Raw genomic sequence first — 13,577 nt, 5'->3', positions numbered from 1 at the left:
AACACCTAAACTTCATTTTCTTACATATAGACCACCTTGCCTGTGCATGAAAAGGTGTAATCCACTTATTAAAAGTTAAGATGGTGGTATTTTCTATGTGATATACAATATTTAAGTGGTATAAATGTAAAAAAATCTAAGTATAAATGCTAGATGTATATTAAATAGGAATTGGGCGGAATGTACGTAAATGACCCTACTAATAATAATTAAGATACGAGGAACACTCACTTTCACCTGACATTATCCTGTCAGTTGCACCAAGCCGTGTAAAGATAACATCTGCAGGGGTAAGCATGCACTTATCAGCAGGCACATAGCATCCCAACTGCATCAAAATGACAAAAAAAAAGGGCTTTTACAACTTCAACGTAACAATCAGAAGAAAACCATCAAAATCAATCAACTTCATAAAACTCGAAGAAGACCTGAGCGAGTATCACCGCAAGGCATGTTGCACGCAGAAGGGTCGATTTTCCGCCCATATTTGGCCCAGTCAGCAATAACGCACATGGTTGTTGCTCAGAGCCTTCACCGAGATTAATGTCATTGGGAACTTGGCCATTCTCATTATTTCCAACAGCATAAGGATGCCATAAACCTTTAATACAAAGCATGGATCCACCACTTCCCTGGCGTGAACTATTGGAACTTTTTGTTGGCATGAAAACAGGCCTACACATAGAACCAGCCGATGTGATCGCACTTGCTGCAAAAGACTGTAATACATCAATGCGGTTGACCGTATGGATGACTTGAGACCAATCTGCTGCCTTTCCAACAAACTTTTCAATTAGAACAGACAATGTTTCACCATCCGACTCTTTCGCATCATGGTCCTGTTATGGTTCGGATAGCAAATTTCAGCTCAAGGTATGGGTTTGAACTACATTGCTGCAGAAACATTTAAGTTTGGCAAAAATCAAAGGGGCATTTACATACATAGCACCCAATTCCCATGTACTTGCATATCTGATGCCTAAACTCTACTTTGTACATTTATATCACCAAATCTCTCACATCACATCAACAATACCACTTTTTGAACTTCTAAAAGGTAAAATGCACCTTTTCATGCATTGGTAAGGTGGCATGTATGTAAAAATTAAAGTTTAAATGTTAGATATGTAATTAGATAGGAATCATGTGGTAGGTACGTAAATCTTCCAAAATCATAAACATATTTGGATTTAGAGTATTTATTTAGAGGTGCATGGTAGACTTCGCCTTATAAAATAGCAGCCCATATTATCTTAAAGAAGTAATTGCTATGAAAAGAAAACTTGTTTATTGATTAATGACTTAGGCTCTTATAGAGCCTATACATTCCTGCACACAAATCCGTTTGACCTTTATATATTCCCCCTATTACTCAATAGAACTCTAAACTATATGCAATTCTCAACACTCCCCCTCGAGGTGGGCCAAAGATATCCACTAAACCCATTTTATTACACAAACTAGACAGATCTAATGAGCTAAGTTCTTGAAGAGGCGGTCAACTACTTCCTCTCTAATAGCTACATGACTTGTCTCCAGTAATCCACTATTCAGCTTCTCCTTGATGAAGAACCTATCAATCTATGCTTGGTTCTTTCATGCTGCACCGGATTGTTGGCAATGTTGATTGCTGACTTGTTGCACCACAACTTCATTTGTGCTCTTTGGTCCACCTTGAGCTCTACCAATAGAGCTCTCAACCATAATATTTTGGCAACTCCCAAGGATATGACTCTGTACTCTACCTCTGCCATCAACCTCACAATTAACGGCTACTTCTTGCTCTTCCAAGTGACCAAATTTTCTCATACAAAGATGTAGTATCCTGATGTGGACCTCCTATCATCAGCACAGCTAGCCCAATCAAAGTCATAATAGACCACAATGCCTAAATGCATATTTTTTCCTGAAGATCAACCCCTTCCCTATTACACTCTTTAAGCATCGTAAAATCTAATAAATCGCATTCATGTGACCCTCAAATCATGCATGTAGCGACTCACCATGCTTACTGCAAATGATATGTCGGGACGAGTGTGACTCAGATAGATGAGATGACATACCAACCTCTGGTACCTCTCACGATCAACTAGCTCTCTCGCCCTGTGCTCAACATTCCCTTCTGATCAATTGGTGAAACTGCAGGCTTGCATCCCATCATGTCTGAGTCTGTGAACAAATCTAGCACATACTTCCTTTGAGATAGACAATTCCCCTTTGCTCCATGAATCATCTCAATCCCAAGGAAGTATCTAAGTTGTCCTAGGTCATTTACCTCGATCTCTTTGCCCAAACTTGTCTTTAGTTGAGAAATCTCTCTCTCATCATCACCGAGGACAATCATATCATCCACATACACAGCAATAATAGCAATGTAACCACCACATCGTCGAAAGAACATTGTGTGGTCGACATTGATCTGCTAATAGCACATGCCTACCATATCTCTCTTGAACCTGTCAAACCAAACTCGAGAAGATTGTTTCAAATTGTACGATGACTTCCACAGCCAGCATACCTTGTCCGCTATTTAGTTTGTGATGAAGCCTGAGGGTATCTCCAAGTACACCTCTAGCAAATTCCTATGAAGAAACACATTGTTCACATCTAGTTAGTGTAAACTTCATCCACCATTCACATCCAGAGAGACGAGTGTACCAACTATGCCCATCTTTTTCACTAGTGCAAATGTTTCATCATAGTCGATGTCATACATCTGATTATACCCTTTCGCCACCAACCATGTTTTGTAGTGATCAATCTTTTTTTCTAAGGTCTGTTTGACTGTGAAGATCCATTTGCACTCGACTGCCTTTTTCTCTGCTAGTAGTAACACGAGGTCAAGCGGACCTTAACGAGATCACCAAGTTCCTCCAACATGACAACCTTCCAATTTGGATCCTAAAACACCTGGGTATAGAGACAGTGTTTAAAGATATAATGAAAGCTCCGGTAAAGTTGATATATTATAGTATGAGACCAACTAGGCAATGTCATATGAGAAACCAAAACGATTAGGAGAATAACAATCAGAAGAATGACCCGTAATGTTGTGAGAGGTCCTCAAAATTAGAATGGGAAGAGAACGGAGATGAATCATATCACTTGTGTAATCAAAATTCGAGGCGAACGGTGAGATGTCTCGCGAGTTAGGGTAGACCAAGATAAGAGACTTGATGGCACGAGTGGCACGGCAGGCACTGTTCCATTATTATGTCTCCTCGTACACTCTCAGCTCCCCTTGAGCTTGAATCCCACCACCTTCGTGCTCATTTTTCGACTCTTTCTTAACTAATCCTTCCCACGCAACGAGACAAGGCATTGTTCTCACGTGTACCCATCTCTCGCAATTACAACTCACCCCCATCTCGCCTCATACATCCAATATTCAGAGAATCACCTCCAAGGTGTGGTACGATTCGAATTCTCTAAAAATTATATCCATAATCACAAACGGTCAATTATCTCTTGGGTTCCAGCAAACATATCCCTTCTAGGTGGCAGAATAACTCATAAAAATACACTTCACGCTTCTAAGTTCAGCTTCTCTATTGATGGTCTATTATCCTACAAAAAACATACACAACCAAATACCTTCAATGGGAGAATCATACACTTCACGCTTCTAAGTTCAGCTTCTCTATTGATGGTCTATTATCCTACAAAAAACATACACAATCAAATACCTTCAATGGGAGAATCACGTCATTATCTCCTGTTAAGAACTCATAAGAAGATTGTCACTCCAACACACTTGAGGGCAATTTGTTGATTAATTGAGTGGTTGTCAAAATAGCTTGCCCCACAAGTGTTTTAAGACGTTTATCGAGATCATGCTTTGGGCTACCTCTTGAATGTGTCTATTCTTCTCTCTACTACTCTGTCTTGTGTCGATGAGTATGGACATGTGATTTGATGTTGTATCCCTTGGATTAACAAGTACTCCTCAATACCTTTACTACCGCACGACATTGAGATAAAACCAAATAATAAGAGAAAAATTATCAATAAAAATCACAAAATATCTGTAACTATTTATTAAAGTTTTAGAACAAGGTCCCCATACATCTAAATACACTAAATTAAAAAAAAAGAATTTATATTGCCAGAATTAACAAAAGAGCTCCGGATATGCTTACAAACTCACAAACATCACACAAGTTTTTATTTATTTGTCTTTTCATGCAAAGAAGAATACAAACAACTTAATAGACTAAAAGAAGAGTAGCTCATGTGTTTTTGATGTAGCAACAACACAACATCTACACTCCTAACACTTCAACACTCTCTACCATGAATGTCAAGGCTTAGTTCATCCCCACTCTATCTAAATGCCAAAGTCCACTATGCCACGTGTACTTTGAGTTTAATAAAACCAATGAATAAAAAAGTTTACTGAAAAGAAAGGAGCATGCAAAATATTGAACATAATCATAGAATTGGTATACCTCACTATACCCTTACCAACTACAAGTTGAGTTACACCATTAACAGTTTGAATGCTCTCTGGAACTGCTAGTTGAGTATAAAAAAATAACTCATTAGCAATACCTGTCACACGTCGAGGTGCACCAAAATCTACTATTAATTCTGGTGATCTTGCAGTGGATGTAGAAGCAAGAGCATGTATAGCACAATTACATTTGGGTGATGGAACACAAGTAACAGTCTTTTCCTTGGATGATGATAAGGTGGATGCATCATCAATCGCATCACATGTCGCTCTCTTCTTCCTCTTCATCTCCAGGGACTTGTGATCCTCATCGATAAAGGCCACATTTATTTCTCCCTCGTCCTCCGCATCTATCAGATTCGGTTGGCAGCCCTCTTTTCCACCCATTTGGCCCCCCACAACTATGACCACAAACATTATGTTGTCCACGTCAACTCGTCTTTTTCTCATTGGATGGCTTTGGACAAGCCCTGTCCATGTGTCCGACTTCTCTACAGCTATAGCACCTGCAGGTCCCCCTTTAGGCACCTGTCATACATGAGCTCGAGGCAGCCAAAGCTAAAAGTCCACTCGGTTCAGAGTGTAGCATCATATGACTCTCCTCATGTATCATCACGGTTATGGCCTCATCCAGTGAAGGAATCGTTGCTTGGGCTAGGGGGTCCGATCTCCTCTGATCAAAGGTCAGGATCAGATGAGCTAGAAATTGCATAGTCCGCATTCATGCAAAATTCTTGCACTCTCGAGCATCATAGCTCAATATAGGTGAGCAGTGATCAAAATCTTGTCACAGTCGCTTTATCTATATGAAGTGATTCTGTATTGATCTATTACTCCGTACCACTGTCTCTATGTCACGCTGTATCTGGAACACGTTCATGTGATTCTCAGTCCCGACATAGGTCCTCTTCAGCTTTGCTCAAATGTCCTTCACTTTCCGAATGTCATCCACTAATGAGAAGCCAAGTGTAAACTAAGGCATGTGTGGTACTCTACTCATCCCCTTCAACACTATAACCATCTAACTCAAGCCTTGCCTCCCGTCAGATAACCCTTTACTCTCTTCCTACTAGAGTGCCTCGATCTGACGTGACCAGCTCATATATGATATCGATCCGTCAAGCTTCGGATCCACACGAGAGAGATCTAGCTTCACTTGCATCGGAGCACATGCAGAGGAAGTGGCTCCCACCAAGATGCTAGCTCACTATATGAGCTTTGCCTCCCACACTATTTCTATTTCCTGACATCCTTAAATTAACTATTCCTCACCATTCATCGTCCTCTCACGCATGCAGAACCAAAGTACTCTTCACTACTCTGGTTTCAAGCGTGCTTCACCCATGCACGACACCAAGCCACTCTAACTACTCTGCCATGATCCATCAGTCAAAGGTATCATCTCGTCTTTTCGATCAATCTTCCCTCCTGTGGTTTGCCCTAGGGCACACCAGAGGGCATCTTCAACTTCCCAGCTCGCCACAATCGTGACTATATTGCGAGTGTCTGTCACGCAAGTGCCACAATCAATCACATAGCATTTTGTTCCTTTCCCATATAGCTTCATGATACAGTCGTGGCATCCTTAGCTCTAATTGCGACTGTATCTGATGTTTCACATCGCGATCACATCGTTGTCGTCCCAGTTAGCTATAATTGTGACAGTATCTGAGGTTTCACATCACGATCCCATTGTTACCGTCCCAGTTAGCTCTAGATGCGGCTGCTTCGTGAGAACGAAACAGAAGGAAGAGGAAAAATGAGAGTTTCAGGTCTCTGTACGTCGATCCCAACAGAAACTGATTAAATCGAGCAACCCCAACGATGACTAGGGTTGGTTCACTAATACCATAAAGAAGTAATTGCTCTGAAAGAAAATTTCTTTATTGATTAATGCCGGACTTTTATAGAGTCGGTACATTCTTGCACACAAGTCCCTAAATATTCCCTATTACCTAATAGAACCCTAAACTATATACAATTCTCAAAAGAGAATATGCTATGTAAAGGGAACAACAACAAACTTGACACATATTCAACACATGACATCAAATACTAGGTTATATGAGTGACATAAATGAGGAAGCTATAATCAAAAGTTCTCAAATTTAAAATTTTTGTTTTATTTTTGAATTTCTTCGCGCATTAAAAAAAAAGTGTTTATTTTTTAAAAATAAATATGATGCCTACTATATTATTAAAATGTGAGTATGCTTAGAAAATCATGTGTGAGAAAAAAAAATTAAGCAAGTACAATGAATGAAAATGACAACTCATAAGCACAACTCGAGGTCGAGATGCATCTGCCAAGCAAGATCAGCTAATCATTGATCACCGCACCAACATAGTTCACTAACAAGTTTGAAATGCTAAAATTGCCCAAGAAAAGACATCCATTTTGTCTAACATGTCACATGATGTAGAAGACAAAAAAATTGACCCAAAATCAATCAAAGTGTTGCTCATTTGCAGAAAAAATTCATCGATGCATTCCAAATGTCAAAATTCCCTCAATTGAGTCAATTGTCTTGAGAAGCGTTGAAATATTTCAATTTTATAAACTTTTACTTCAAAAATTCAATTCAAAATCATTAAAATATACAGGATCTCGACTAAGCCTCCTTATATACAAAAACAAGATCGTAAGTCCCAACTCAATAAACCCACCCCTCCACTTCATATGGACAGAGATTGACAAGACAACTTCTGCCTAACAGATTTCATACTCTTCCTGATAGAGATTGAAGTTGACAAGAGTAATGATGCTTCTATAAATGCTAACAATGAGATTCAATCAAATTACAAATACAAAATATTTCAAATAACATGGCCAGATAATGATCATGTTAAATATGAATCGCTATTTTCAATTAAGCTCTAAAGAATATTTGAAAAAACTCAAACAACACGAAATTATGAACTTGATCCTCTATAAGAAAGATAAAAGTGACAAAATTCAAAAACTATCCAACATTCTCCAATGATGGTCGTGTTGAAAGTGAATCGCAATGGGAGAGACCCACTCATAAAATCTAACTATTTAGATTATAAGTTCAATAATTCATATCTCCAATGATAGTAGTTTTGATTGAAGATCTCAATCGAGGAGTTCTTATTTTTAAAAAGTTTAAGAATTTTAACAAAATCATTTTAACTTTAAAACTTAAATATTCAAATGAAATTTAGTTAATTGGATTCATCATCATCCCCTCATACATCCACTTGAAGCTCAAATGATGAATTTCTAAAATTCTAAATCCTAATTATTGCGACTATAAACTAAAGAATTATTGCTTAATACCCGACCTTACCCGAAAGTATTCTAATATTAACAAAAAGGGTTATTAATCATGAGAGTTTGCACCTATGAGAAACATCCAACCTCACATCAAAGAAGTCCGTATAAAGTGAGGGTGAAATCTCTGTGTAGCATCTTATTCACAATCTAATATGTCTTCTAAAAATTTGACTCATAACACATAAACTTCATCACCCTTTTCAATCGAGGTCGTGGCGCGAACCTACAATACACTTTTGAGACGCCCTTTTACATGGGTGGATGCATTGTTTAATTTGAAAATTGCACCATAATTTTGTAGGGTAATATGACATGTGGAGCAATTAAATGTTGTTTGTGATAATGCTAAAGAGCTAAAAGCAAGGAATGCTTAGAATATCATAATTAGCTAATAATCTAAAGTAAACCACAAAACATGAACTAAACAGGCTATCCATAATGTAATATAAGTTTTTAACAGAAGTCCCATTTTTTTAATAAGATAATCAAACCAAATGCTTCCATCCATTTTAGCATGACATTGGCTATATGTAAGAAGAAGGGAAAACATATGCACGCAAACCTGGTAGCAGGGAAAAACTTCACTCATAGCTGCTTCAAACTGTTTAAGTAGCTCATCAAGTCCGCTCAGCAAATGTAGGTTCACAACCTTAGACAAGAAAGAAACTTTGTGCTCCTTCTGTAAGAGCATCAACAAATCCATCCCCATCCTAAGACCTTTTATAAGTAAACCAAATGTTTTGATCTGAAAGGGGAAAAATTATTCCGCATCATCACCTACCGTAACAAAAAGGTAGATTTAATGAAAAGAGATCTACAGTAACATGATGTTTTCCATGTGAACAATATAAATCAATCTCGAATGAAGCTCAGAAAATGTGAACTATTTGATTAACCATGAGTTAAGATCAAGAATGATGGTGTGAAAATTTAAGTGTAACAAGAACAGGGGCGAATATCACCCTGTTTTTTTGTCATGACCCATCCAAGCCTTAAGAAGTAAATCAAATATGAATTAAAGTTTAATTGCACAGATTTTCATTTTCACCCAAAAACTGCAACTAATTCTGAAACCTGAAAATGTGCAGGAGCCCACAAAACAAAACTACTTAAGCTGTTTTCTGCAGTCTCTAGAAAAGTTTCAAACGATAAAGACATAAAAATAAAGTGATTACAAGCAGATGCATCGTCGAATGGCTGAACTACAGGCAACAATCCAACCATTTAACCACGTGCACACAAATACAAAAAGCTTCCCTTATAGCCGAAGCATCCATAATAAACACAAAAACAGTTACCCATAGAGAGAGAGAGGTCCCCAGGTGAGCCAATAATATAAGCACATACCACGAACACATCATCCAAGAGAACACACGGAAAATGAAGTCACAATGTCATATTATCAAGTATAAAGACAGCAATTTGAAATATGACGGTCTCTATGTTCTTTACATCGCAAGAGAAAGTATCTAATTTGCTTAAGACATGCTTCTTGCACATTAATATACTAATTCTAATTTCAAAGAAATAGATGCTGCATCCAAAAGCCAATATGCCAAGAAAATTCAAAATTGTCCAAATAATGCATTTCTAGGTTACTGAAAAAAATAATGAATCCTGACATTCCAACTAGATCATATATATTTATAATCATTGATTACAAAATTGAAGAAGAATATGGATTATAGCATCAGAAATAGAAAGCTTCTGCATCCAATAAAAAAGCATGCAGACTTACCTGCTGTTTCAACATCTTTGCACCAATCGAAGGCAGCAAAAGCAAATATGATGAACCAACTGAGGCATTGACACGGCCCAACAATCTATCAAGATCAGGTAGTTTACACAGATATTGGGATATAACAGCAATCACTTCTGGATTATTTATTAAACCCTCAACGACATTAAGCCTGTCATTAATATCATCAATTTGTTTTAGGGGATGGCAGATCCATCTCCTTAGAAGTCGTTTCCCAGAAGTAGTTCTGCAATGGTCAAGATGTTTATACAATGTTCCTATCATAATACAGAGAACTTATTAGAAATAATTAAAAAAAAAGAGTCACAGCAACAAGGAGACATCAATATGAGAGCAAGCATACAATCTATGGCAATAGAAAAGCTCAATACTTACCAGATAAGCCACCATCAAAATTATTCCCAAAAATTTCTAGATTCACAAGAGCTTGACCATCCAACCTGAGACAACCTTTGTACAGATGATAAGACAAAAGCTCACCATTGCATAAAGCATCATCTAGCTGGCAAACATTTTTAACTGAGCATTAGAGTAGCTTTAAGATGAATCTAAGTTTTTTAATGAATTGGACTATAATATCACAAGTTGATCATAGATGCAGTCTGTCATGAGTTAAAGCAATCTCGAGATGCAAGATTTAAAAAAACAGAAAAAAAATAAGGGAGGAAAAAAAGCAAGAGATTGCAGAGATACGTAAATAGATGGTCAGTGCAATCATAAAAACCACAAATTGTTATTACAAGCAAAATAAACAGGAGATTATTCACGCTTGTATAACTGCATGAAAATGCTCCATTGTTAATGCTAAAAACTAGAAAGAAAATAAAATGAGGGTATAAAAACTAGGGGTATTTCCCTAACACACAATTCTTATGAATTTATATATCCCACACCTAAACTTTCATATTTAGATACATAGCACTCAAATCTTTAACATCGCAACAAAAATAGTACTATTACCACTTTTCAAAAGTGAAATGCACTTTTTCATACAAATTAAAGTACGAAAGTGCTATGTATGTAACTATGAAAGTTTAGGTGTGAGATATGTAAATTCATAAGAATTGTTAGGTATGTAAATTTCTCTAATAACTATGAATAGAAAATTGGTGACAGAAAACAACTCTCCACTAACCTTTAAACGATTTACATGACCAATAAGTACACCAAGGGCAGACAAAACATGGTCATAGTGCATTTCATTCTCAATCACTGTAGTCCATGGATTAGGAGTTCCCCTAAAGTATCCATGGCTATTTATCCTTTTCTTAACTTCAATAGCATCCAAAAATTCTTGATCCGATACAATGGGAGTCATTTGCATAGTAATCGAACCTGCATCCAGATAAGGATTGAAATGCTTATTATAAGTCACAGAACAATTTAATTATTTCTATGATAACCAGCAACAAAATAATTTACTTGGTGCAAAGCCAATAAACCTTACTAGTTATTTGTTGGGGAAATATCAAACACACCCACAAATTTTGGTTATTTATAAAATAAGCAACCCAATCTGCTTCATTTTTCTCAAATTCCCGCATAAATATCAAAATTAACAAAACTCCAACTCATATATTTTGCTTTCATCAATTTTCTAGAAATTTGATCATTGTACATGTAACACATAGCTATGCATTTTCTTTGTGTCAGATTGTTATGTAAATAAGATATAACATGGGCATAACTCTCCCTTACCAATTTTGAAACATAAACCTGAGACAATTTATGCATTCATCCCAAAATATTATCAGATGATATGAACCCACATATATATACACCTATATAACTTCGTTTGCAAGCCTAATATGTTGTTCTAAGGATATAATCTTCATCCATCTTTGACACTATCACATAAAAAGAAGGGTACAATATTATCACTGTCAGAAACCCGAGCTTATGCAAAAATGCTCCATAGGCCATACTTGATATTTAAAGCACAGCTGGCAGTTTCAAATAAACAAATTAACAATACAATAAGATAGAATATTTGTTAGCAAACAAAGTATAAATTAGTGTCTGAAGGCAGTGAATTGCCTAATGGGTTAATAATCCAATGTCCTTGAGTAGACCTACATTAAATTTTCGACCCATATTTTTCAAATGATACATGTTGCTTCTTCTCAAACAAGATATTTATTTTTCATTTTATTATGTCGTATTTCTTTTCATTAATCTAGTTATTGTTTGTGGCATCAAGTTATTGGAAACTTAAACGAATTATTAGTAAATTACAACATATTATTACAACATAAACATATGTAGAAAGTAACAATTAAATACTTCGATATAATAACTGGATTAAATGAGGGATGAGAGGGGGTGGGTTGATGAACAAACAGTAGCAAGAGCTGATGGCATGCATGTAATGAGGAAGGGCATATTTGAAACCGCTAATCATTCCTTGATGCAATCTGAAATTTGGAATCGGATAGGATTTCATGCTATAGTCAACAGACTAAATATAGGTTAAGATTGACTCGAGCAATTTTCCTTTAACCGCATAGCAATAGGTTATGCCACTAGATATCATAATACAGAGTTTATTTCAGTTGCATAATGGCCTCCCAAACATAACAAAAATTGGTATTTTCATCCCAAGAGAAGTCAAACAATAGGTAATTCACTTTAGAACCCTGCATCTTTCTGAAATATGTGAACAATCCTCTACCTCGGCACAACAACAAGGGCAAAGGCCATTCTTAGCAATGCCTCTTCGAACCAAGCACTCATTAGTAGGGATCGCGTCATGAGTCGGTCTCCACCAATAAAAAAAAAAAGCCTACCTTGGGTGGAGATGAAATTTTCGTATCCAATTATATTCAACAGAATGATCAGCGAAACTTTTATCATAGGTCAGGACAGTGATAGTCTTTCCTAAATATGTAGAGAGAAATTTAGCACTGTCAAATTGAGATGGTTACAGATTTAAGACCTAGAAAATTAAGGCCACAAGGACCGACCGAAAGCAATCTTCTAGCATGAAATATTTCAAATATCATTATCAAGCAGGTTTTCCATTTTCCGATTTTCGGTGAGTTACTGATAAAAAAGAGCCATCTAGAGAGCGGTCGATTGAGAATCCATATATGTTCCATCATGTGAAAGAGTTTCCAAGGCCAACCAACCACCATATGATATTTGATAGACTTTCTGCATCATTCCACAAAATCTTCCAAAAACATAATTCTGTCGTATTTTTCAAAATTAATATTATGATAAGATCTTAGAATATAGATACTCTCACAAATAAATTAATGAATTAGTTCATAGAAATATAAATATCTTATGTGATCAAGAAATTAATGGGTTGAAGAAAAGACTAAGAAGATTGATAGCTTAAGATTTATACTTTGATATTCAGGCAGGAGTCGCAGAAGAAATGATGTTAGTGTAATTATATATAAGAATTTAAAAGATAATATTGTAAAAATTAATAGAATTGGAGATAGAATTATAGCCCTTAAGACTGTAGTTGATACTAAAACTTTTAGTATTACAAGTGCTTACTCTCCTCAAGTAGGTTTAGATATAGGCGTTAAAAAAAATCTAAAAAGACCTAAATAAATTAATACAAATGATAGACCCCGAAAAAAAAAATTTTATTGGAGGAGATTTAAATAGACATCTCGGTAAAGTGGTAGAAGATTTTAGAAATATTCATGGTGGCTACGGTTTTGAAGTGATTAATAAAAAAAGTAGAGTCACATTATATTTTATTTTAGCGTATGATTTTGTTATTGCTAATGTTTTATTCAAGAAAAAAAAGAACATATAATTACTTATAAGAATGGAACTAATAAAACACAAATTGATTATTTTCTTACGAGAAAAAGAAATCGTCGATAATGTAAAGATTATAAGATCGTTCCAAGTAAGAATTTAAGTACTTAACATCGATTATTAGTTTTGAATTTTAAGATAAAGACTTGTAAAATAAAGAAATTATTGTCATAAAATTAGATTGGGCACCTAAAAGACAACAACAACAACAACAACAACAACAAAGCCTTAATCCCACTATGTCGGGGCGGCTACATGAATCTCTTTTCTCCCTTTCGTCCTAT

General features: G+C 36.1%; 1 protein-coding gene across 2 annotated transcripts in view; it reads right to left on the bottom strand.

Moving 5' to 3' along the window:
* The window catches only part of LOC110026063 (DNA mismatch repair protein MSH7), a 49,156-nt gene that overhangs the window by 8,141 nt on the left and 27,438 nt on the right, over positions 1 to 13,577 (bottom strand). For both annotated transcript variants that reach the window (XM_020726840.1, XM_020726841.1), the window contains exons 10-15: positions 10,646 to 10,845; positions 9,886 to 10,012; positions 9,490 to 9,767; positions 8,314 to 8,496; positions 429 to 839; positions 232 to 328 (exon numbers count right to left, since the gene is read on the bottom strand). In XM_020726840.1, coding sequence (XP_020582499.1) covers positions 232 to 328; positions 429 to 839; positions 8,314 to 8,496; positions 9,490 to 9,767; positions 9,886 to 10,012; positions 10,646 to 10,845 — 1,296 coding nt within the window. The remainder of the gene's footprint in view (positions 1 to 231; positions 329 to 428; positions 840 to 8,313; positions 8,497 to 9,489; positions 9,768 to 9,885; positions 10,013 to 10,645; positions 10,846 to 13,577) is intronic.

This window comes from Phalaenopsis equestris, unplaced genomic scaffold, assembly GCF_001263595.1.
Source record: "Phalaenopsis equestris unplaced genomic scaffold, ASM126359v1 Scaffold000347, whole genome shotgun sequence".
NCBI lineage: Eukaryota > Viridiplantae > Streptophyta > Magnoliopsida > Asparagales > Orchidaceae > Phalaenopsis > Phalaenopsis equestris.
This window is presented reverse-complemented; position numbering and strand designations above follow the sequence as displayed.